The following is a 27,648-nucleotide window of genomic DNA, read 5'->3' on the forward strand; positions in this document are numbered from 1 at the left end:
TTAGATCCTTACTTCCTCAGAAAGAAATAAGGACCAGTGATTTTCTAAGGTCTGACACTAACAGCCTTGCCTCTGTCGAAACTCCTCTTTTTTATCATCTCTGTCACACCTAAATAAGCTGAAAAAGCAGTTGAGGCATACAATCAGACAAGACTTCATTCTCAATAGCAAAATTGCCCAGGAATGAAAAAAAGAAACCTTCTGCTTAATAAATAACCCAGTAAACCAGCTATCTATGACATGAACAGAAGCAACTGAGCTGATACTTTTCTCCTTATTCTTGATGGTTGGCATCAATGATTCTAATGATTGCTATCTAATGTCTTTTCAGATTTCAAACCTTTACATATATGACACGGTGCTTCTGCTTGCTAATGCTTTTCATAAGAAGCTGGAGGACCGGAAGTGGCACAGCATGGCTAGTCTGTCATGTATCAGAAAGAACTCCAAGCCCTGGCAGGGAGGGCGCTCCATGCTGGAGACCATCAAGAAGGTAACTTCTAACTAGCTTTTCTTTTTTCAAAATTCATCCATTAATTTGTTGTCGTTGTTGTTAATTTTATTTTTTTATTGAAGTATAGTTGATTTTACAATGCAGTGCTAATCTTTGCTGTATAGCAAATGACACAGTTATACACATATAGACATTTCTTTCTTTAATATTCTTTTCCATTATGGTTTATCACAGGATACTGAATATAGTTCCCTATGCCGCACAGTTGTCTATCCATCCTATGTACAGTAGTTTACATCTGCTAATCCCAAATTCCCAATCCATCCCTCTCCCACATCTCTTCCCCCTTGGCAACCATGTGTCTGACTAGCATTTCGGTCTTCCTAATTTTTATGCAAAGAGGAACAATAAGTCATTGATAAGATATATTTTAGGATTTTTTTCTTCACTAATATTGCTGCCTATTCACAGCACAAAATAGTGTAATGGATAAATTAAAATATTAAAAAAAAATCAAGGGCTTCCCCAGTGGCTCAGTGGTTAAGACTCTGCCTTGCAATGGAGGGGACATGGGTTTGCTCCGTAGTTCGGGAAGATCCCACATGCCATGGGGCAATTAAGCCCGTGTGCCACAACTTCTGAACCTGTGCTTTAGAGTCGTCGAGCCACAACTGAGCACATCACAACTAGAGAGTAACCCCTGCTCTCTGTAACTATAGAAAAAAACCCATACAGCAACGAAGACCCAGCACAGCCCAAAATGAATACAATTGAAATAAATATTAAAAAATTTCAAGGTCAGAAAATCACATGTCTATGAGGTAGGGAGCCCTTATTTATTCATAAGGAAATTTTATGCAGATAAAAAATTAATCATTGAAATATTTTAATTCACCTTCATTGCATCATTAATGTCAGAGATGCTCAAATTATTCAGTATCTGTCACAAAGTACAGAAAGTCATTTTTTTTTCTCTAAGCATCATCCCCTGAAAAAAATAAACACTAGATCTAGGTGTTTTTCAGTTAGATGATACATGGTAGGGCATTGGATGTGATCTTTAATTTGCCTTACAATAAAACTATAAGTCAGGATGTGGAACACATGTAAACCCATGGCTGATTCATGTCAATGTATGGCAAAAACCACTACAATATTGTAAAGTAATTAGCCCCCAACTAAAATAAATAAATTTATTAAAAAAAAAAAAACTGTAAGTCATAAACAGTCAATATTTTGCTGCATTTGTGAACTATTTGGGGTACTTGATGGAATTCTTCTTCACTGTCAGTGTGGTATTTAGCCTGCCTGTGACCTGCTTTAGCTCAGCTACCCGCTCCGTTCCCAGAAGGCAGTTTATGTTGCTTAGCTCCTCTCACAGTTATAAGCATCCAGCAGTTTATTAGCCTCTTTGTCATGTCATCCTTGCTGGCATTTTCTATTTGTCTCACACAGCTTCTTGGATTTAAAATGAAATGATTAATAAAACAAATAAATTTCCCCTATACCCTTTACACAAAGGAGACAGTCATTTGGAAGTTTATATTCTTCATTTTATGCATCCTTTTTCTTACTGTAAGCATTTGCCTTTTTTCCTGAAATAGTAAGAGAAATAGCTAGTCAAATGAAAGGTGAAGTGTTTAGAGATTCCAGAGAAAAAATCTAAAAATTAACATTTAAAGGGAACTAGATGTACAAAAACCAGGAAGTGGAGGGGAAAATATGTTTCTCATAGAGAAAAGCCTGCATTTTCCTCTTGGTGCTGTATCCTCTTTGCAGAAGAATCACTTTAATGAGAATTTAGGCTCATACCAACAGAAGGGGTTGAGAATTAAATTCATTGAATGCATTGGCAGAGGAGGATTTTTTAAGTGAAAAATGAATAAGTCAAATCTAAACTCAAGGTGTAGCCAAAATCCCCCAGCTCTATTTCTATGGAGAATTGGCAGGTATGAATCCAAGGGAGGTTGTTGAACATGGTTCCGATCCTGCCAATTCATTAATTCATGGCTTGGCTTGGATTCAGGAACCTGAATATATTCGTTCTTTGGAAGCTGTCACACAAAATCAGAATAATAGTTTGGGAGGGTGCTTAGGAGACACTATAATATGTAGGTATTTCTTATGGAGCAATTCAATATGTAAAATGTTTCTGTTAGAAAATTTATAATCAAAACAATGATTTTATATGATAATTATGAAGTTTTGTTTGGGAGAATATTTGTATATTTTTTCCTGTAAACTTTCAAGCCAGTAGCATTTTTTAAAGGAATATATCTGTATTCTATATCTAAAAGCTAAGTTTGAATGATATGTGTGATAACAAAAGTTCTGTTTCCTAATTTTTTTCTCACATTTTGAACTGGCCTTGAAAACAGAATCATGTTTTTCCAATCATATTACTTTGCTTCACCTGAGTGTTTTGGTTATCTCATTTAGATGTCCAGGCTGATGACACTTCACAAAACAAGATAATTTACTACTTGCAAAGGCCCCCCTGAAGAAAGCAGAGTGGGCCCACGCAGGCCCAGGCTGGCTGGAGCAGAGTGCTGTGAATGGGCGGGACAGTTGTAGTAGTTAGTTCAGTTCAGTTCAGTCGCTCAGTTGTGTCCGACTCTCTGCGACCCCATGAATTGCAGCACGCCAGGCCTCTCTGTCCATCACCAACTCCCGGAGTCTACCCAAACCCATGTTCATTGAGTCGGTGATGCCATCCAACCATCTCATCCTCTGTCGTCCCCTAAGGGACAAGCTAAGAATAGTTCCCATTTACTTGGGCTGGAGATTTTATAGGCTTAAATTTTCCAGGGATTCCAAAGAAGGAGATACATGATGGGCTTTCTTGATCAGCCTGTCCACATGTAGGGCCAAATAAGAAAGGCAGCTTAAAAAGAAGTTAGCTGCTAAACATCACAGATGAGGTCAGGCTCTTGATTACAATGGGAATATTCTAATGATAAAATTCTTAATTACATTCAAGTAGCCACTGCATGCCTATAATCTGACCATGTGCTGTACACTTTACAAAGCCTATGTACTAATGTGAGGAGTGCATTTTCAGTTGCTCAGTCTTGTCTGACTCTTTGCAACCCTTTGGATTGTAGCCTGCCAGGCTCCTCTGTCCATGGGGTTTTTCAGGCAAGAATACTGGAGCAGGTTACCATTTCCTACTCCAGAGGATCTTCTGGACCCAGGGATCAAAAGACAGATTCTTTATTGCTGAGCCATCAGGGATTTCCAATGCAAGGAGTACAAAGAATTAAAAGAGTGAATGTCTGTCCCTTAATTAATTTGCATTCTCATTATGTGGGTGAGATAAAAAGAGTTAAGAAAAAAACAATGCAGTTGACATGAGCACTATAATGTCCAGTAAGAAGGAAGTGGTGGTTTCCAGGGAACTCTTGTGTTGCAACTTTATAATTTATTTTGTTGTTGTTGTTCTGTCACTCGGTCATGTCTGACTCTTTGAGACCCTTTGAGACTGCAGCACACCTGTCCTCCCTGTTCCTCACCATCTCACAGAGGCTGCTCAAACTCATGTCCATCGAGTCAGTGATGCCATCCAACCATCTCATCCTCAGCCCCTTCTCCTCCTGCCTTCAATCATTCCCAGCATCAGGGTCTTTTCTAATGAGTGAGATCTTTGCATCAAATGGCCAAAGTATTGGAGTTTCAGCTTCAGCCTCAGTCCTTCCAGTGAATACTCAGGATTGATTTCCTTTAGGATTGACTAGTTGGATCTCTTTGCAGTCCAAGGGACTCTCAAGAGTCTTCTCCAGCACCACAGTTCAAAAGAATCAATTCTTTGGTGCTCAGCCTCCTTTATGATCCAACTCTCACATCCATACATGACTACTGGAAAAACCATAGCTTTGACTATATGGACCTTTGTCAGCAAAGTAATGTCTCTACTTTTTCATATGCTGTCTAGGTTAGTCATAGCCTTTCTTCCAAGGAGCAAGCCTCTTTTAATTTCATGGCTGCAGTCCTCATCTGCAGCAACTTTGTGAATTGATAGAGTGGGTGCCTCCATATTTATCTTCTTTTTTCAATAATAAGAGATTAATTTTCAAGTGATCATTTCTTTCAGAGAATATCAGCATCCCCAAGCCATTTTTATTTATATGGATTTTATAATTATTTTTGAGAAAGTTATAATTTTTAAAATAATGAGCCTTTCATTCATAGAAATGGTATCTATCTATATAGTCATCTTCTTATAACCCTCAATAAATATTTATATTATTCTTCATATGTGTTTTCATTGTTTTTATTCCTGAAATTTTACAGGGTTTTGAATATGCTCACCTGTGTGTGTGTGTGCGTGCCCACACTATCATCAATTGGATATGTTTCCATTATATTTTTAAACTAGCCATCGTAGAGGCAATGAACTGACCTGACAGACTTTTGATACATAACTCTGGATTCTTACTTCTTTCTTTGTAGTTTATTCCCTTATGCTTTTAAATACATATTGATATTATCTTCAAAAAATCCTCAGTACTTAATTCTAATATTTTAATTTTTTTTAAAGCTTTGAAAAAATATTTTCTTGGGACATTTGGGAATGCAATCTACCAGGTATATTTGAAGTCCTGCAGGCTTTGGAGTAGTAAACTTCCCTTCCTGCAAGTGAGGGAGCCGGGCCATCTCTGTGTCAGAGACAATGATGCCAGGATTCTACCCATGTAACAGAGCTGCAGATGAGGCTGGCCAGGCCTGGAACTGGCTGGCAGAGCCCTGTTGCACAGGACATAGTATTTTCCAGCTCTCCTCTGACCCACTCTTGAGGGATTCCCCTGGTTTTGTTCTTGGTTCACCAAACAACATGTTACTCTCAGCTCGACAGAGCAAACCCCAAGCAGTGGTGTCACGGGCATACTCATGAGGCAGAGGCCTGACCTGGGGCCTACACAAAAGTGTCTGTAGGTGGTTTTGCAGTATAGCCAACAACAGAAAATAGAATGGCCAGTGAGCAGTTTCTAGGACAAAAACATGTGATTTGAGTAACGGATGTCAATATGGAAACCTGCAAAGCAAATTTTCGAGATTTTATTGACCTGGCTAAAGATGAAAATATTTCCATCGATACTGTTGAACCTCTATACATACACTTACTTTGGAAAACAATTATTATTAGGGAGCCATTTTTAAATGTAAACTGTGAACACTTAAAATCATTTGACAAAAATCCATACAGACAGCTCACCTGCCCCCCACTACAAGTTATCCTAACTTTTAATATGGCTCTCAATGAGGTCTTTGACAGTTAACCTGACCCAATCTTAGAACATCAGATTCAAGTAGGACCATTCAGTGTGTTGAATATGAGAAACTAAATCCGGAAGGCCTCGGTCAGCTTATCACCTGTCATGATGATCAGGATGTCCTAGCTGATTCCAGAGATGTATGGGGCCTCCTTCCAGTGTCAGGTGAGCACCCACACTGTCCTAGTGGAGATGGACCGGGTCAGACCACTGAGCCTGCAAATGTGCCTGCTGCCCCACCGCAGTGTGGTGCTGACCCATGACTGCCTTTTGTTCTCTGACAAGCAGATGATCAGACTCCGAGAGTCTCCTGAAAATATATTTGCAGGGCAGATGCCTCATGGTGACATCCTTTTGCTCACAATGATATTGTTGACAAGGTTCATCTTGGGGACAAAGTTAACATTACAAGCATCTATCCAGCTGTTCCTGTTGAATCAATCTAGGAGTGAGTCATGTGAAGTCTGCCAGCAGAACCCTCATTGGTATCATTCATTATCAGAAAACGGATGCAAAGTGTCTGCATGAAGGAGATAAAGAAGCAGAACAGAAACTTTTTCAGAGAAGCATGTGAAATTTCTTAAAAAACTTTCCAGAAAAACAAGCATTTATGAGAGATTTGCTTCAGCCTCAGGTCCAAGCAATTAAGAACAGGAAGATTTCAAAAAGGAAATCACTTCAGCTTTTCCGGGAAATAGAGAAGGGTTTTAGTCACACAGGAAGAGGCAGATTTCATGCTGAGATCAACTCCTGCTGTGTGGTGACCCTGGGGCCTGCAAGTCCCAGCTGCTGCAGTATGGGTACAGCCTGGTCCCCTGGGACCAGTGCACACCTGGGAAGGGTGTCAATGACGTTGGCCCGACAGTATATGTAGTGAAAGACCCTGAGAGGGGACGGCTGGTACTTCAGATTGGTGCCGTTTTCCTGAATGACAGTGGCATATGCTGTATTGATACTTAAGAAGATGAATTAAAATACAAGACCAGTACGGCTCAAAGTCAGGGAACAGCTGACTCTCCTCACCAAAAAGACTGGGATTATTTGCCAGCTCAAGGCATAAACATGTATCCTGGAAGTAGCAAATTCTACTGAGTCTCAGTGTGTATGTTAGTTGTTTAGTCGTGTCCAGCAGAGAAGCCGGCCAGACTTCTCTGTCCATGGGATTCTCCAGGCAGGAATACTGAAGTGGGTTGCCATTCCCTTCTCCAGCAGATCTTCCCAACCCAGGGATCCAACCCAGATCTTCTGCACTGCAGGCAGATTGTTTACCAACTGAGCCACCAGGGAAGCCCATTGAATTTCAGTGTAACGCTAAAATAAATAAATAAATAAAACACATTCAGAAATATCTAGTGACGACATATGTTATTATCAACGTTCAGTTTTATCTTCCTTGTGTTAGACGTCAGGTTAGAGCCTGTGGCAGGCATCTAGCTCTCTACCGCATGACTCTATACCACCAGAGCAGGAAGCAAGCAGAAGCGTGCATGGATACAGCCATGTTGAAGGGCCATGCTGGCATGGCACTGGATGCCGAGGTTGGCTCAGGAAGCCAATCAGGCTGTCACTGAAGCTCCAGGAGTGGAGGGATGGTTTCTGCATACCCTCAACAGCAGAAATCATTAAAATGGCTTAGCTGAAGCCCATGCCAAAGTATGATTTTCAAATAAAGTTGAAATAAAGACACAGACCTCCATAAAGAGGCTGTTAGGAGGATGCTGTTAACCTCCAGACTGGCATTGTGGACATATCTATTGTTACTACAGAAATGAGCGCCATCTGTCCTAAATGGAAAGAAGAGTTAGCTGAAGCACTGAGAAAATTTATTTTATCTAAGAGTAAAACACCAAGCCAAGATACTCATAACTTTTGGAAGATGTTGGGGGACAATCTGACCTAGCAATTACCAAAGATATTTATTTGACAAAGCACAGTGTGCCTTGGCTGATGATGATTTTTTGATGGTGATTGAAAAAGCTGCTTGCTTGCTCTGGAGCTCTGGTGAGCAGTGCAGTGTGTTCAGCTCCTCTGCACTGGGTCACTGCCCTTGCTGCCATATATTTGCGATAGAAGGGCCAACAGAAAGATATTCTTAGTCTCTGTTGGATTCATAAAAATTTTCTAGCCTGGGTTCAGTTTTTCTCAGTAAAATATGTCTTCTTTTTTGTTGTTTTTTCCCACATTTTGTAATAAGTAAAGACATGGTTCCAATTTATAATATATACAGTCGAGATAATTTTCTTGAAGTGCCTTTTGTTAGCAACAGGCCTTTGAATCTATATATAGAGACTGGGATATCAATCTTTTTTTGAAGATGGTAGCCTGGGTTATAGGTTTTGTGCTTAACTTCCTAATAGCAATCACCCATGTGCTTGGGGTTTTTATAATATGAGATAAGGCTTAGACAGAGTCATTTTCCCTGTTAAAGCACTCACTGTAATTCCTTCCAGAGGCTTGTTCCCATGGCTACTATAAAATCAGAATTAAATGATAGGAAATGATTACATTCTGGGTTAATTTCTGCCATTTTATCCTAAGATATAAAACTTTTCCCCAAATAAATGATAGAATTTTAAAAATAACAATAAAAGAAAACTTTTATTGGCTAATTACTTTAGTTTCAAGTTCCAAACTTGTATAATTTTGGTGATAAACACCATCTTGGTTTAATAAAAATGCTACAGTGTTCTGCTGTTAAATATATCAAGGGCATAATTTGAAACGAGATTTTTTAAATTGTGTAAAGACTGTATCCTCTTTTTATACTTAAAACTTTTATTAGTTCAGTTTAGTTCAGTTCAGTCGCTCAGTCGTGTCTGACTCTTTGCGACCCCATGAATCACAGCATGCCAGGCCTCCCTGTCCATCACCAGCTCCCGGAGTTCACCCAAACCCATGTCTATCGAGTCAGTGATGCCATCCAACCATCTCATCCTCTGTCATCCCCTTCTCCTGCCCCCAATCCTTCCAAGCATTAGGGTCTTCTCCATTGAGTCAACTTTTCTCATGAGGTGGCCAAAGTATTGGAGTTTCAGCTTCAACATCTGTCCTTCCAATGAACACCCAGGACTGATCTCCTTTCGGATGGACTGGTTGGATCTCCTTGCAGTCCAAGGGACTCTCAAGAGTCTTCTCCAACACCACAGTTCAAAAACATCAATTCTTCAACACTCAGCCTTCTTCACCGTCCAACTCTCACATCCATACATGACCACTGGAAACTCATGCAATTTTAGAATAGCAAAATAAAATAAATTTAATCTAATCTATTTTCTGCAATTTTAAGGTAGAGAAAACTGAGTCTGAGAAAAAATAAATTAATTATTAAGGGTTGCTTATGCAGCAAATCAGTTTTAAATATCAAGATTTCTGGTTTCCAGTTTTATGTTCTAGGTACCATACAATTTATCTGTTTTGTCATTCTTGGCAGTAGTGTCTGTTTACTACAAATCAAAATCATTGAATCTTCCCAGCTGGCACAATGGTAAAGAATTCCCCTGCCAATTCAGGAGGCACAAGAGATGCAAGTTTGATCACTGGGTTGGGAAGATTCCTTGCAGTAGGAATTGGCAATGCACTCCAGTATGCTTGCCTGGAAAATTCCATGGACAGAGGAGCTCGGAGGGCTACCATACAGGGAGTTGCAACAAGTCGGACACGACTGAGCACAAGCACAATGAAGAAAATATACACACACACACTCATAAATCAGGGGTATAGGCACCGTGTGTTGATATTATATAATCAATACTTTATTTTTAATATGGCCTTTTCAAATTCCCTGAAGTTGGTGTGTACATTGATGAGTCTGTAAGACTATACCAAAATGCTTGACTGCATTTTTTAACAACTCTTTGGGTGAAAAGTTTATTTTCACATGTATGCATTCTTTATTATAAGATGCTACATTTAAATGTATATTTTGGTAAGGAGTTTTCAGACTGTGTAATTTAAGTTTGTTGATGTTACTTACCCTACAGCAAGCTTTCAAACATTTTAAACAAAATAAGTAAAGCAAATACAAGCAGGACTGCTCTGGAAGAGAGTGGGAGAGAGTCTCCAGATGGACTCCCACCATGATCAGTTCTCAGAACCACAGTCTGAAAATCAGTTCCCTGGAATATTTAAAAGTTAGTTTAATCCATTATCCATATAGCTGTACTGTCTTTCTTATAGGTTGTGGAATAGCATTACACCCATGCAACATGGGTGTGTTGTTTTTATTTACAGTCTTGCTCTATGATTAAATGACATTTTCTGTTTTTTCTTACTGTTAATTTTGTAACAGTTTCCAAGAGTACACTTTGTTCATTCATACATTCATCATTCTTTTGACAGATATTTATCAAATGCCTGTAACATGGACTCTATTGTTCAAATGCTTTTGTGTGATTTCCCAAAAAGCTATTTAGAACCTAGTTGTGAATAATGGCTAATAAGTAATCACAAAGGTATACTCTAAGGTGAGAGATAATAAAGGGCCTCAAATGTGGTAAAAATAGAATTCTATGGAATCTTAGCAGAGTTCACTATATGTCATGCAAATCAGATCCATGCTTCATAGCTCAGGTACTCCTTTTAGGGAGGACACACAGCTGAGTCCATCTAGGACCTCCCTGGGCAGAGGGGTTCTGCCCTACTCCTTTTCTGGGAGAGCATGTGCACATTGGCTTGTCATTGCAGAACTAGAAAGGTCTGAGTGCCTGGCCTCCATCTGGGTTAACTATGAAGAGATACTGCACCTACAGACTGGCTCATGGAATCACCTGAGCTGCTGTAGAAGTTGTGCTGCACTTAAACCTTTCCCTCTGTCCATTCCCCCTTGTCGCACTCCCTTGCATATACTTTTCATAGGAGCACTTCAAGGAACCCTCCTAGATACCAGCAAATTTCCATCTCGGAGCTGTTTTCTGAGGAACCTGACCCCAAACCAAGAAAAAAAAAAATAGAAAAAAATGGCATGAAACTAGTAGCATCTTAACATGAGAATCAGTCCATGGGGTTGCAAAGAGTCAGACAGGACTTAGTGACTGAACAACAATGAATGTAAAGTTATGGAGAGGTACATATTTTGGGTGGTAGAAGCACTGTAGCTGACATATCTATTGCAATAAATCACACAGACACTGACAAAGATTGATTAATTTACCAGAGTGCACAGAACACAGAGAGAAGTTGAGACTGGAAAAAGATTGAGGAAAGGAATTAACTTTGTAGGTAAATGAAAGATCTGAAAGAATTTGGGGGCATAGATAAGTGACAGAATCAGAGCTGAGTTTTAGAAAGAATATGCTTTCATCTTTTGTTTAATTAAACAACAAACTAAGAAAACTATTACACTCAAAATATGTGATTACATATAAAAGCACTGACAATTTGCATGTATTCGATACAAGTAAGCCTAACAAGATTTGATAGATCCTTAAATCAAATACTTCCACATTGGTTTAATTGATCAATTTCTACTAAATCCTTTGTGGTAGTTATTTTTAGTACCTAATGTGGGAAAATAGAATATATCAACATGTGTGTCTGTATCTCAGATCTTTTAGTATCAACTTGATACATGTTGATACATATTATCCTAAAAGAGATACACTGATACATATTGATATCTAAAAGTATTCTTTAAAATGGCAAAAATATTAAAAATAATTCTTATATGGTAATATATTCAGTCAAATATTTATTGAATACTACTACCATATGCTGTACTGTGAGATCACAGAAAAAGGAAGAAAAATAGAAATATCAAAAATAATTATAAGTGTGATCAGTTCGACAAAAGGGGAAATACCAACTGTTCTGGAACTATGTGACTGGAGGACCTACTTAGGCATAAGAGTGATAGATAAGCAGAAACATTTATGATGAATAGGCATTATCCAGAAAAGGAAAGAGGAGTGTATTGCATATATTGCAGGGATATAGAGGAGAATATCTGATGCAAGAGCAATATAATGTAAGCAGGTTTGGAGGAAAAAAGAGTTTGGCATATTTAAGCACTTGAAAAAAGACTGAGGGGGCTGGAATAGAAACACAACAGGAGCATGGCTCTTCGTTAGCTAAAGATTATGAAAGGTTTTGTAGACCATAGTAAAGTTCCTAAGCTTTATTTGATGCGCCCTGTTTGGTATAGGGTCAGATCCAAAGTTGCTGGAGCAGAAGCCCTGAAGTCTGGATCCCAGATGATTCCTTTCCCTTTAAGTCAGTGTTCTCCCCTCCCACAGCTCCGGGGTCCCGACCCCACAGGAGAGCAGTGCTGGAGCAGCAGGGGCCCATGTGGGCTCTCAGCGCGCTGTGGGGCATGGGTTACAGAAAGTTGGCTGTAGACAGAGATCCAGGCTGCCTCCGATGTGACACCTGTGTAAGTGCCAACAAAGGCTGCCCCGTCCCTGCCTAGATGCTGCCCCAGGTCTAAGTCTCCTCTGTGTTCCAAGGCCTAGCTCTTTCCTCAGTCATGGCAGTCCTCGATCCAGTGCAGAACTGTGTCATGAAATAAGCAATGTTGGAACATTCGATAGGCTCAAGCTGGGGCATGTGCTAGGTCGGTAGCAGAAAGCTGGGCAGCTGCTAGTATGGTCTCACACTACCCTCTCTACCCTGCCTTGGGAGCAAGCCAGAGCATGCACACTCCCAGGCTCAGTCCAGGCTTCCCATAGCCCTTCTCCTCAGCAGCCCTCCACCCAGGGGGCAGGTCTGCCCTTTGTCAGACCCCAGGCCTGGGAGCCCAATATGTGATGTAAATTGCTCACGCCCCAGGGAGGATGTCTGCCCTTATGACCTCTCTTTTCCTCTCAGTCCCTTCCCAGGGTCACAGGTCCTAACCTGATTGTTTCATTTCTCTTCCTACCTGTAACATGCGAATTCTTTCTTACTGCTTTGGTTTTATGAGTCTGTCTGCCATTTTCCAGTTAGTTTTCAATAAGAGTAGTTCCACGTGTAAATGTATTTTTGACGTGCTCCTACGGGAAGTTTTGTAAGAAGTAAGTCCTTCTTACTTCTTCTGTATTCTGTCTTACTTCTATATTGTCTTATTCCTTTGTTCTGATTGTTCTTGTTGATTTTTAAAATTTGTGTATTTAGAGTAACATAAACATATTATTTGCTTTTTGTGTTAAGTACTGTGTGCCATTTAAAATTATAAAACTGAAGGAGAGAGAGAGAGAATTTAGGAAAACATAATGTGACTTACCAGAAACAGTACTGACTTGAAATATGAGAAAGCCTTTTGACAGAAATGGATACAAATAAACTTTTTGCCACAAGAGCTTTGAAAAATACAAATCAGTGTCCTTAGAATAATCTTGTGGACCCATCAATGTTCCCTGCAACTTCAGGGCATTTGAATCGTAAAGTGGATAAAACGGTATCCGTTCTGATTTAATTTAGTTCAACAGACATCTTTTGAGCAATCAGTGTGATTTGCATATGTTATATTGGACACACAGCTTATGTGATCTAGAGGAAGAATATCAGGCACAATTTAAAGGCTTTATTTTCGTTCAGGTTCCTCAAATACCTAGTCTTCTGGGCATTGGTTTCTTCTCTGTGATGTAGGTAGCATGACCAGAATGTTAGCAGGTTCCTATTTCCTTCTCAGTTTGCTTCAAGTTTCTATTATGAAGGAATACTTGAGCGTATGTGTATGCTTATAAGCATGAATATATATGCTTAGTCACTCAGTCGTGTCTGACTCTTGGTGACCCTTTGGATTGTAGCCCTCCAGGCTCTTCTGTTCAAGGAATTCTCTAGGCAAGAATACTGGAGTGGGTTGCCATCTCCTTCTCCAGGGGATCTTCCCAGCCCAGGGGTTGATCCCGGAACTTCTGCATTGCCAGCGAATTCTTTTCCCACTGAGCCATCGGAAGTGGTGAATGTATATATATATATCTATATACACATATACATATGCATAAATGTTATATGGCAACTCAAATTTTCCTAACCATTTTTCACAGATATTTATGTTTTATTATTTATCTATTTATTTTTTGGCATATTGTATTCTAGTACTTATATACAAATTCTGTCTCTTTTCTGAGTATAAACCATAGTATTTTCTTTCTCTCAGGGGTTTTTCCTTACTGAAATTAACTGAAGAAACATGAGGGCATCAGGACACACTGCTGAGTCTGGCATCTCCCAGTGGGTTCATTGCCTTGCTGGGCTAGTTTATTTACCAACGTGTCTTTAGTTATCAAGCATGTCTGCAGGTTGCAAGGAACCTAGGAATACGTATAAGGAAATTAGACAAGTGTCATAAATATTTGATGTTTCCTATGATCTTCCAAAAGTATCTCTCAGTTACTTTGCAGTTTCAAAAATACGGATAAACCCTTCAGCCTCATAAAGAGAGTGAAATAAATACTTAGTAGATTTTTTTCTTCTTTTTTCCAACTTATCCTATCCATAAGGCAGCATCAAACTTTAGCCTTTTCAAGAACTGATTATCCAGTGGTAAATTATTCCCAACCTTTCATCTACTCTTTCCTCTTCTCTTCTGCTTTTTATATTTGATGTACCCTGGTATTTCTATATAATGTGTATGATGAAATCCAAACTGATTTACTTGATATTTTTCAAAAGGCTTACTCTGGAGGCAATTATTACTGTCAATTTAATGGACATTTAAAAATTATCTGTATGCGTTATTCATACTATTAATGTCCCATTAGCTTATTTTGTTTAGAATCAGCTGTATCAAGAGATTAAAAGACCGCAACTATGCATGTACAAAGATAATGACTGCTCATTACCACCTGGCCAGCACACATTTTTACCAGTGCTCTAATTTCAACGTTGATCTGGGGATAGATGAAAAAAAAAAGCTCAAAAACATGAGAATATTCTTAGGCAACCAAATAGCAGAGAGTTCAAGTCTGAGTAAGTTAAGCAGGGGCTTCAGTTAAAGGGTTTATTTGCTTGAAATATTAACCTCTCAAACATCCTTTATACTACATGAGGGAAAGTTTTACTGATTACACATGCTAATAGCTCATTAAGAATATAACATAAAGCCGGTAAATTATGAAGTCAAAAAGGTGAAAAAAGATAAGTGCAGGCCACAGTAAATTAAATGTGGGTTCACTGATTTATGGAACTTTGTAACGTGTGCAATATGCACTAAAGTGGCCTATATTGCTCAGTACCAGCTATGAGCCAGAGAAGACACTGGCCCAGAGTGGTCCTGAGTATCGATGGGGAATAATAATAATACAATGCCAGGCAGTCTGGTGATCCAAAGTTTAGAATTTTCAGGAGGATAGCATTTTTGCAATGTAGCAATCATATTGATACCCTCCTTTTCCTGGAAATAAAGTTCTGTCAAAAATGTAAGATTCTGATATAATTGGAAATATTACTGAAGTAGATGTGTGATTGAAAGCATAAAAAGCACTTATAAAAAGATTTCTGAATACCAGTAGTTTGATCTACATGTAGTAATACAAGCTATATTTGTCAATCAAATTCCTACTGTATTTCTCATTTGGAGATATTTATGATAATAAGGGAGAAGGCAATGGCACCCCACTCCAGTACTCTTGCCTGGAAAATCCCATGGACGGAGGAGCCTGGTAGGCTACAGCCCATGGGGTCGCTAAGAGTCGGACACGACTGAGCGACTTCATTTTCATTTTTCATGCACTGGAGAAGGAAATGGCAACCCACTCCGGTATTCTTGCCTGGAGAATCCCAGAGATGGCGGAGCCTGGTTGGCTGCCGTCTATGGGGTCGCACAGAGTCGGACACGACTGAAGCGACTTAGCAGCAGCAGCAGCATGATAATAAGATCCACTGTCCTTAAACCCCAGTCTTTAAAACCTTAAGTGATAACTGGGCTCCTTGAAATATTAGTACTGAGTGAATATACAATATCAGATTCCCTTATCAGAATAGGATAGTGTACCCATATCAAAGATAAAGGCAATCAAGAGACACTGACAAAGGAGAGAGAGCTCACTGGAAATCCTGCATGGCTCCGCAAGTCCTTTCTTCCCACATCAGGCATACATGTATGTTCTGTCTCCAAAAAAAAGGCTTTGAAAGCCTATGTCACACAATAGGGAGCATTTACATTATGAAATATCTCTGTTTTTGCCCTAGAAAGTGTAAAGCTTTAGGACATTTGCCACAGAGCCATAAGCCATTAGCCCATAGATTTGGAGTTTGTTTACTATAAATTCTTTAGACTGGGACATCTTGCTAAGAGCTTTTGTAGATAAGACATTTCTTCCTAGTAAATATTACTCATCCCTTTACCTAGAGTTGCAGTTCACAAGGACGTTAGACTCATTTAGCTCCTTTTATCTCCCCTTCCCCTGGCTGCTCCATAAGCAGGTACACACATACACATATCAGAAAGAGGGTAGACAGAAGCTAGACCAGCTGCTTTAACTCTTTACTCCCCAAATACTAGTCAAAGAAATACATGCTGTGCTTAGCTGCTCAGTCGTTTCCAATTCTTTGTTACCCCATGAACTGTAGACCACCAGGCTCCTCTGTCCAGGTGGATTCTCCAGGCAAGAATACTGGAGTGGGTGGGCATGCAATGAAATATAACTGAGTCAAATTAACAAAAGCATTTTCCAAAGCTATGTAAATCTTCAAGCATATGAGATTTGCAACCCTCATAAACTTTAGTTGGAAAAAAAAAAACAGGAGCGTGATTATAATTTCTAGAAGAATTATAAACCAAAAAAAGAACGAAATAATCATGGAGATAATGATGATGATGATGATCATAGTAATTAAGCTCTCATAACTTATTAAACACACTTCTATATTATTTACGTAATAATCTTCTCAGGTACATACTATTATTTTGCATTTAACAGATGTAGAAATTGGGAAATAGAGAAATTAAAATGACTTAGCCAGGTTTATACAACTAGAAGACTCTGCTACCATTGATAAAATCCAGGAAGTTCAGTTCAGTTAAGGTCAGTCACTCAGTCATGTCCAACTCTCCCGGAGTTTACTCAAACTCATGTCCACTGAGTCAGTGATGCCATCCAACCATCTCATCCTCTGTAGTCCCCTTCTCCTCCAGCCTTCAATCTTTCCCAGCCTCAGGATTTTTTCAAATGGGTCAGTTCTTCGCATCAGATGGCCAAAGTATTGGAGTTTCAACTTCAGCCTCAGTCCTTCCAATGAATATTCAGGACTGATTTCCTTTAGGATGGACTGGTTGGATCTCCTTGCAGTCCAAGGGACTCTCAAGAGTCTCCTCCAAACCCACAGTTCAAAAGAATCAAATCTTCGGCACTCAGCTTTCTTTATAGTACAACTCTCACATCCATACACGACTACTGGAAAAACCACAGCTTTGACTAGACAGACCTTTGTTGGCAAAGTAATGTCTCCTTTTTAATTTGCTGTCTAGCTTGATCATAACTTTTCTTCCAAGGAGTAAGTGTCTTTTAATTTCATGGCTCCAGTCACCATCTGCAGTGATTTTGGAGCCCCCAAAAATAAAGTCTCTCACTGTTCCCATAGTTTCTGCATCTATTTGCCATGAAGTGATGAAACGAGATGCCATGATCTTAGTTTTCTGAATATAGAGTTTTAAGCCAACTTTTTCACTCTTCTCTTTCACTTTCATCAAGAGGCTCCATAGTTCTTCGCTTTCTGCCCTAAGGGTGGTGTCATCTGTATATCTGAGGTTATTGACATTTCTCCCGGCAATCTTGATTCCAGCTTGTGCTTCATCCAGCCCAGCGTTTCTCGTGATGTACTCTGCATATAAGTTAAATAAGCAGGTTGACAATATACAGCCCTGAGGTACTCCTTTTCCTATTTGGAACCAGTTTGTTGTTCCATGTCCAGTTCTAACTGTTGCTTCCTGACCTGCATACAGGTTTCTGAAGAGGCAGATTAAGTGGGTCTGGTATTGCCATCTCTTGAAGAATTTTCACAGTTTGTACTGATCCACACAGTCAAAGGCTTTGGCATAGTCAATAGAGCAGAAATAGATGTTTTTCCGGAACTCTCTTGCTTTTTAAATGATCCATTGGTTGTTGGCATTTTGATCTCTGGTTCCTCTGCCTATTCTAAATCCAGCTTGACTACCTGGAAGTTCAGTGTTCATGTACTTTTGAAGCCTGGCTTGTAGAATTTTCAGCATTACTTTGATAATGTGTGAGATGAGTGCAATTGTGCGGTACTTTGAACATTCTTTGGCATTGCCTTTCTTTGGGGTTTGAAATGAAAACTGACCTTTTCCAGTCCTGTGGCCACTGCTGAGTTTTCCAAATTTGCTGACATATTGAGTGCAGCACTTTCACAGCCTCATCGTTTAGGATTTGAAATATGACTTCAAATCTGACATCCAGGAAATCTGACTTCAAAATTCATACACTTGACTGTTTAATCACATATGAGAAGAGCACAGGTACTTCAAATTCAATAAATTTTTATTAATAAAACTGGATAATAAGAGAGAAGCTATTCTAAAATAACAGTGAAGGATCAGTTTTATTGATTATTATTATTGGAAAAATGAAATTGATTAAATATTGAAATGAATGAATAAGGAATAATTTGTTTGAATGGCTGCTGTGAGCTCAGTGTCATGTGATGGGCTATAAGACACAGATGAAGCAGAAGATATAGCATACAACATAAAACCTGCCAAACAAGACTAGAAGTTGAGTTAGAGATTATGGCAAATGAGATATATTTAAGTACCAACATTACAGAGGTCAAAACGAAGCAAATCAAAGGTTAACAGAGTTTTGCCAAGAGAACGCACTGGTCATAGCAAACACCCTCTTCCAACAACACAAGAGACTATACACATGGACATCACCAGAAGGTCAATACTGAAATCAGATTGATTATATTCTTTGCAGCCAAAGATGGAGAAGCTTTATACAGTCAGAAAAACAAGACTAGGAGCTGACTGTGGCTCAGATCATGAACTCCTTATTGCCAAATTGAGACATAAGTTGAAGAAAGTAGGGAAAACCACTAGACTGCTCAGGTATGACCTAAATCTAATCCCTTACGATTATACAGTAGAAGTGACAAATAGATTCAAAGGATAAGATCTGACAGACGGAGTGCCTGAAGAACTATGGACGGAGATTCGTGACATTGTACAGGAGGCAGTGATCAAGACCACCCCCAAGGAAAAGAAATGCAGAAAGGCAAAATTGTTGTCTGAGGAGGCCTTACAAGTATCTGAGAAAAGAAAAGAAGTGAAAGGCATAGGAGAAAAGGAAAAATATACCCATCTGAATACAGAGTTCCAAAGAATAGCAAGGAGATAAGAAAGCCTTCCTCAGTGATCAATGCAAAGAAATAGAGGAAAACAATCAAATGGGAAAGACTAGAGATCTCTTCAAGAAAATTAGAGATACCAAGGGAATATTTCATGCAAAGATGGGCTCAATAAAGGACAGAAATGGTATGGACCTAACAGAAGCAGAAGATATTAAGAAGAGGTGGCAAGAATACACAGAAAAACAATACAAAAAAGATCTTGATGACCCAGATAACCACACTGGTGTGATCACTCACCTAGAGTCAGACATTCTAGAATTTAAAGTCAAGTGGGCCTTAAGAAGCATCACTATGAACAAAGCTAGTGGAAGTGATAGAATTCCAGTTGAGCTATTTCAAATGCTAAAAGATGATACTGTGAAAGTGCTGCACTCAATGTGCCAGCAAATTTGGAAAACTCAGTAGTGGCCATAGGACTGGAAAAGATCAGTTTTCACTCCAATCACAAAGAAAGGCAATGCCAAAGAATGCTCAAACTACCACACAATTATGCTCATCTCACATGCTAGCCAAGTAATGCTCTAAATTCTCCAAGCCAGGCTTCAACAGGACATGAACTGTGAACTTCCAGATGTTCAAGCTGGATTTAGAAAAGGCAGAGGAACCAGAGATCAAATTGCCAACATCTGCTGGATCATTGAAAAGCAGGAGAGTTCCAGAAAAACATCTACTTCTGCTTTATTGACTATGCCAAAACCTTTGACTGTGTGGGTCGCAAGAAGCTGTGAAAAATTCTTAAAGAGATGGGAATACCAGACCACCTGACCTGCCTCCTGAGAAAACTGTATGCAGGTCAAGAAACAACAGTTAGCACTGGACATGGAACAACAAACTTGTTCTAAATAGGGAAAGGAATACCTCAGGGCTGTATATTATCAACCTGCTTATTTAACTTATATTCAAATTACATCATGAGAAATGCTGAGCTGGATGAAACAGAAGCTCGAATCAAGATTACTGGGGGAAATACCAGTAATCTCAGATATGCTGATGACACCATCCTTATGGTAGTAAGCTAAGAAGAACTGAACAGCCTCTTGATGAAAGTGAAAGAGAAGAATAAAACATTGGCTTAAAACTCAATATTCAGAAAACCAAGATCATGGCATCTGGTTTCATCACTTCATGGCAAATAGATGCAGAAACTGTGGGTACAGTGAGAGACTTTATTTTAGGGGGCTCCAAAATCACTGCAGATGGTGATTACTGCCATGATATTAAAAGACACTTGCTCCTTGGAAGAAAAGTTTTGACCAACCTAGACAGCAAATTAAAAAGGAGACGTTACTTTGCCAACAAAGGTCCGTCTAGTCAAAGCTGTGGTTTTTCCAGTAGTCGTGTATGGATGTGAGAGTTGTACTATAAAGAAAGCTGAGGACCGAGAAACTGATGCTTTTGCACTATGGTGTTGGAGGAGTCTCTTGATAGTCCCTTGGACTGCAAGGAGATCCTAAGGAAATCAGTCCTGAATATTCAGTGGAAGGACTGATGCTGAAGGTGAAACTCCAATACTTTGGCCACCTGATGTGAAGAACTGACCCATTTGAAAATACCCTGATTCTGGGAAAGATTGAAGTCATGAGGAGAAGGTGATGACAGAGGATGAGATGGTTGGATGGCATCACCAACTCAATGGACATGAGTTTGAGTAAGCTCCGGAATTTGGTGGTGGACAGGGAAGCCTGGCGCGCTGCAGTCCATGGGGTCGCAAAGAGTTGGACATGACTGAGCAACTGAACTGATTACAGAGGTGAAAATTGAAGCAATTTACAAACTGTGATAATTTGTCCAAATATATATGATTATCAGGCCAACATTCTCAGTTAGAAATGGTTTAGAGCTGACTCAGAATTTATATTCATTTGTAAAATACTAAATAATGTGGAGGCTTATAAACTCAACTGAGGAAAGAATGGTAAACAAGAAAGCGAGAAGTCTGACCTACATTGTCATCTGTTGGAAAAGTGAACATCTGTTATGTTGAATGAAAGATGAACTTGGAAATTACCAGTGAATCACAATAGCTAGAACTGCTGTTTAAGAGCAAAAACAGAGTTCAAGACTAATTCAGATTTTTTTTTTTAACTTGGAAAAAGATATTTAAAGGAGAAAATGCAAAACTCCAAAAATTGGAAACGATGGCTTTGAAGATTTACAGTGCAATTCTAGCTCAAATTAGAATGGAATTGTGCTGCAGAAAGAGTATTGTTAAAACTTGTTTCTGGAGTAGATTCTAAGCTCTCTGGAAGTATCTTGTATTTTGTATTCAATATATGTTGGCAAAAATTGTAGCCTGGCATTTAGTATCAATGCAAACGTGTCATTTTGAGTACCAATTTTACTCTTTGGGTCAAAATTTCCTTTTCAGTAAATTGGATGGGATTGGATTAAGTGATACTTAAGGTTGCTTTCAACTGCACTATTAATGCTGTGCATCTATTAAAGAATAGCCTGTTAATAATTGCATGCTTGAAAAAATATTTATTTTATAGATGAAAATCATGTTCCTATGACATCCCCTTTTTATTATTTTACATCTTCAAAAATCTTACATGAGTTTCTTTTCTCTCTTTTAGGGTGGAGTCAGTGGATTGACTGGAGAGCTAGAATTTGGAGAAAATGGAGGCAATCCCAATGTCCATTTTGAAATTCTTGGAACCAACTATGGAGAAGAGCTTGGCCGAGGTGTTCGCAAAGTAAGACCAGACACATTGATAAATCTGCCTTTTCCTATAGTAATATGGTTTCACTGGATTGTTTTCCATGCATTATAGTCACAGTATACATTAAAGTCTATATTATAGTTTGAGAGAAATGAAGAAGCTAGAGAATTAGAGGACCTTACATACTCACTAGAAGTATTAAGCAACAAATTTTTTCTGTGCCTTAAAATAAAGGGAAAGAATAAACCTATTGTTGCCTAGGGAACTAGCATAATCTTCTATTCACTGTAATAATTTTATACAGTAGTGGATTTAGTATTTGCACAATGCAATAGCTGCTTGGTTTTTAGCTTGTAAGATACACAAAATCAGAATAAGAGCTTTGATAAATTTCATACAATAAGAGGGAAAGTCTATAAAAAGTGACATTATAGTATCTCACTAACTATGTCATGTAATAAGTAGAAAGAAAATGGTTTGCAGGAAATGAACTCTTCTATATACTTCAGATCACATGTAAGAAGAAGTTAAGTGCTTATAAAGGATCTTTCATGAATTGCTGGGACAGTCGCTTTTTCAACAAGAGATTTAAAAACCCCTGGAGAAATTATTTTTCTATAGTTTATATGCCATTTTTAGATATTTTTGGTAGGGAAAAGCTTAAGGTAATTGAATGTGCAAATCTAAGTTCATAGCAATAAATCTCTGACTGCATTGACAGTAAGTTCTTCAGTAGATGTTTCTTTCCAGTGCTGAGGTTTAAGATGCAGAAAATTTAGACAAATTGAAATTTAGAGTTATTCTAATTAGCAATAAAAACCTTTTGGTAAATTTATGCTAGAGAAGTTGAAACTATCTTATTGTGTTTTTATTTGATTTATAATGAAGCATAGCAAACATATATTAATAGAAAACTGCATAAACCACAAGGATAGTTGATTGAATTATTGTAAATGAAACAACCACTACTATGGTAAAGAAATAGAACATATCAAGCATCCTAAAAGCTTTATTATATTATTTCTTGTTCATATCCCTGACATCTTTTCTCAGTGGTATCACCATTAGTCTGAATTTTATGATATTCATTTCTTTGCATTTTGAATATAATTTTATCATCTAAGGGTACATCCTTAAACATTCATTTTTCCAGTATTCAATTTATGAATGAACACATTTTGAATATATTCTTTTTTCTTTTTGTATTCACTTTGTGTTATTTATTCTTGTTGTTACATATAGTTATTGTCTATTCATTTATATTGCTGTATCATTTTCTTTTGTATACATGTGTCATGATCTACAGTAGCCTGTTTCTGTTGTATATATGTGTCACAGTCTACTGTTTCCACTTTTAGGCTATCATAAGTAATGATGTTATGAAGATTCTTAGACATACATCTTGGCTATATAATATTGTACTTGTGTGTGTGTTTCTATAGGATTTGTATCCAGAAGTAGAATTGCTGCAACACAAGGAAACATAATCTCAAACCTCCTTGCCTAAATATTTACCAATTCACATACCTCCAGTAGTGCTTTGAATTCACATTGCACCAAATGTTGGTTTTGTTAGAATTTAAATTTTTATTAGGCTATTCAATGTATAATGATATATCTTTTTGTCTCAACTTGAATTTCCCTGATTATAAAAAGATTCTGCATCTTTCCCTGCATTCTTTTGCTCTTCATGTTTTGTTTTGATTTGTTTTGTTTTTTTGAGTTAATTGCCTATTCAAGTCCTTTGGCCATTTTCTATTGGGTTATCTTTGTTTATATAATTGAGTCTAAGAGCTGTTTGCATATTTTGAATATTAATCTTCTGTTATTTGTTTATATTGCAAATCGTTTCCTCTCCTTGTATTTAATTTTCATTAGATACAGTACCTTTAAATTTAGTAGAATTATGAATTTTCTCTCTTGTGACTATTGCTGTTTAGTCTTACTCAAGAAATCATTCCATACTGCTAGAGTCATAAAAATATTATGCTCAATTATACTCTGAAGGATTTACAATTCTGTCTTCTAAACTGAAGTCTTTTGTCTACCTGGAATTTTTTTGTAGCTTTTTAAAAAGTGTCTGTTTTGTAAAATTATTTTCTTATTCTTACTGTTATTTTAATTGTTTTGTTTTTTTGGTTGTGCTGCAGGGCATGTGGGATCTCAGTGCCTCAGTCAGTTCAATTCAGTCACCCAGTCATGTCTGACTCTTTGTGATCCTATGGACTGCAACATGCCAGGCTCCCCTATCCTTCACCATCTCCTGGCGCTTGCTCAAACTCATGTCCACTGAGTCAGTCGTGCCATCCAACCATCTTGTCCTCTGTCATCCCCTTCTGTCTTCAATCTTTACCAGCATCAGGGTCTTTTCTAATGCGTTAGCTGTTTGCATCAGGTGGCCAAAGTGTTGGAGCTTCAGCTTCAGCGTCAATCCTTCCAATGAATATTCAGTACTGACTTCCTTAAGGATTGACCAACTAGGGATCAAATCTATGCCCCTTGCATTGGAAGCACAGAATCTTCACCACTAGATCTCCAGGGAATTCCCTGCTTTTTTTTTTTTTTTAATACATGTGAAAAGAAAAAAGTACAAATTTATTTTTTAATATAGTGTCTTGTTTATTTTTTATTGAAATTTAATTTAAATACAATAAAATGCACAAATGTTAAGTCCACAAGGCTGTCAGTGATTGAATTCACCAATGTAATCACTACTCTCAAGTTATATAGTATTTTCATTATCCTAAATGTTCCATCATTCTTCTTTACACAGATAGTTTACCTGGTTTTAGTGTTCATATAAATGGATAGTATAGTAATATGTATCTTATTTCTCTCAACATATTTTAGGTACATTCTTATTTGCATGTCAGTAATTTTTTTATTTTTTCACTTATATGGCTTAGTGGTATTGTACTGTATGAAAGTAATATAGTATCTTTTAAAACCCCATTTTCTGTTGGTTGCTGATATATGGGAATGGCACTGATATTTTATATTGACTTTATATCCAGCATTCTTATTCCACTCTTTAATTCTGATAATTTATCTGTAAATTCTGAATTCTTTGCATATCATCTGTGAATAATGATTTTGTCTCTTCCTTTCTAATTTTGATATCTTTTATTTCTATTTGCCTAGTACACTGACTAGGTCCTCTAGGACAATGTTGAATGAAAGTATTAAATAACAATAATAAGCATTCTTGATTATTATCAATAGCAGAAAAAGATGCAAACTTTACTAAATATAAAGTTTCCCTTTTTCTTTCATTAACTTTGATCAGATATAGGCAACTTCATGTATTCCTGGGATAAACCTGATTTTTATATTTTTACAAAATTATAATTTCATAATGTTTCCATATTTATATATATTTTTTATTTACTACCACTTGCTTAAGGTTTTTACATTGATGTTCTTGACTAAGGTTACCTGAAATTTTCTCTGTTGTAATTTGATACTAAGGTTAAGTTAGCCTCATGAAATGTAGTGGAGAGGATTTCTTTTTATATTCTCTATTAGTTCTCTATATAAAACTGGAAGAATTTTTTCCTTACATGTTTGATAGATGGTCTTATGAAGCCAATGTGGACTAGAATTTTTCTTGTGGGAATTTTTAAGTTACTGATTCTATTTTTCCATAGTTGATAAAAAATAAAAGTCATATTTTCTAATTCTTTTTATAAACTTGAAAAGTTTATCTTTATGATATTTTAAAGTTTTTTTTTTTCTTTTCTATATGTATTGGTGTAAAACTGCTAGTTATATCCTTTTAAATATCTACAGCATTTCAAGATCTGAACTTATTTTTATTTCTGAATAGTTTTCTTTGTGAATAACATTCTTAAATTATTATTATAAAGCTTCTACTTCTAATAATACTTTCTTCACTAAAGTATTATTATTTTATTATGTATTTTATTATATAACATTATTATTTTTTCTATGAATAGAGCAAAACAATTTACCTTCCATTAATATGTTTGGTGAACTTTCTTCTCACTACCCTTTACTTACAACTTTTCCTGTATCCTTTCATTCCACTTCTAACTCTTAAGAAACTATATAATTCATTATTTGATACCAATTGGACTATTTATGCCTGAAAATGAGAGCATTACATGTATTTAAATGAAATATATTTGATAATACATTTAGAGCTAGGTTTACTGTCTTATACATTCTACCACTATGTTACATTCTATTTGCCTTGCCTAATCTAGGTTCCTTTTTCGTCCTTTCTTGTCTTCTTTTGGATTAATATATATTTTATTTTTCAATTCCCTCTTTTCTCCTGTACTAATTTGCAAGTTATATACTCTGCTTTTATTTAATAGTTCCTCTAGAATTTACAACAGGTATACTTTATCAGCATCTAGTGTTAAACAATGTCTTAATCCTCCTCTCAGCAAACATAACATTTTAACTCCATTCACTCAATATATCCACCTCTCATGTGATAGATTATTATTGTTCAAGTTTTTAATATTATCCTTTTTATTCTAAAAAGTCTTACCATTACTATCATGTGCAATTAATATTTATTTTATATATACCCATATGTGTTCTACGTTCTTTGCTTGTTTTTCCTTCCTACATCTTTATCTAGAATTGCTCTTCTTTGGCCTGAAGTATATATTTTTTTAACTTTCCCATTTTGATGGTTTTCTTGTGGCCATATTTCTTAGTTTTTATTTCCGTGAACATATCTTTATTTCATCTTCTTCCTTTAAACATATTTTCCCTAGACACAGAATTTCAAAGTGCTAGTTTTACTCTTTAACCATATTTGATGATCTCATTGCCTGGGTTCTGGCTTCAGTGCTGTGGTTGAGACCTGCTGTCTCACTGCCAATCATCTTACCTTACTTCTCTGCCTGATTTAAGATTTGTCTTTGTTTTTAAGCCTCTGCATTTTCACTATTGTCTCAGTGTGAATCTCACTCTAACGAGCATGGGTGTAGCAGATTTATGATGGCAAAACCTGTGGTTATCAATGTGGGATTTATGGTGACCAAGGAACTATGTAATGCTAAGTACCTGGTGCTAGAGTAAATTAATGAACCTGGAAGAATTTAGCATCAAAAATTACCATTGAGTCATAGAGAATTTCAAAACTGTGGGCGAAAAATCTGTCTTAGAGGCAATTCTCTGTCTTCAAATGTATTTATTTAGTAATAAGAAATGAGTTACATTTATCTTGCTTCCCTAGTGGCTCAGACGGTAAAGAGTCTGCCTGCAATGCAGGAGACCAGGTTCCGATCCCTGGGTTGGGAAGATCCCCTGGAGAAGGAAATGGTAACTCACTCTAGCATTCTTGCCTGGAAAATCCCATGGATGGAGGAGCCTGGTAGGTTATAGTCCATGGGGTCACAAAGAGTCTGACAAATCTAGTCAGATGGAAACAAAATAGTTAACCTAGAATCATAAAATAAGTTTAGTATAAAAATAATTGAGATTCAGAAAATGAAAACATTCATGATTTTATACCAGAAAGTCGTGTGTCTTTCTTCAGACATTTTGTTACTTAATTACTTGTAGAATGATATCAGAAAACATTTTGAGACCTCATTACAATTGGGAAATCAGGATTGCTATGGAATGTTACCTAATTTGAAGAAAAAGAAAAGACTGGTACACATTAAGGTATACATATAGAAATTATTTCATTTACATGTAAAATATATACACATACAAATAAAAGCTCTTTATGTAAGTATTGCTGAATTCCTTACAAACCTTCGTGTCTTTTCCGTCCTCTCTATTCCCACAGGATGGGAGAAAATATCTGCTCCGTACTGTTATCCCCAAGTTTATGTATAGTCATTTTGCATCAGGTTTCTTCTTTCTTCCAATATCTTTTGTGTGAACTATCCCATGTAATGTTACTATTAATTTTCCTAAAGTCTTATGATCCTAATACTACTCCATTTTGCACAAATACTTATCCCAATTCAGTAGTTAAGTATGT

The 27,648-nt window shown here is 37.3% G+C and overlaps 1 protein-coding gene and 1 pseudogene across 4 annotated transcripts in view; both read left to right on the top strand.

Moving 5' to 3' along the window:
- GRID2 (glutamate ionotropic receptor delta type subunit 2) overlaps window positions 1–27,648 on the top strand; it is a 1,592,807-nt gene that overhangs the window by 962,714 nt on the left and 602,445 nt on the right. For all 4 annotated transcript variants that reach the window (XM_081594858.1, XM_081594839.1, XM_081594831.1 and 1 more), the window contains 2 exons: window positions 332–493; window positions 21,588–21,707. In XM_081594858.1, the coding sequence (XP_081450984.1) occupies window positions 332–493; window positions 21,588–21,707 (282 nt within the window). The remainder of the gene's footprint in view (window positions 1–331; window positions 494–21,587; window positions 21,708–27,648) is intronic.
- LOC145538732 (DNA replication licensing factor MCM4 pseudogene) lies at window positions 5,863–12,127 on the top strand (annotated as a pseudogene).

This window comes from Giraffa tippelskirchi, chromosome 1, assembly GCF_054371585.1.
Source record: "Giraffa tippelskirchi isolate mGirTip1 chromosome 1, T2T-mGirTip1v1.2.pri, whole genome shotgun sequence".
NCBI lineage: Eukaryota > Metazoa > Chordata > Mammalia > Artiodactyla > Giraffidae > Giraffa > Giraffa tippelskirchi.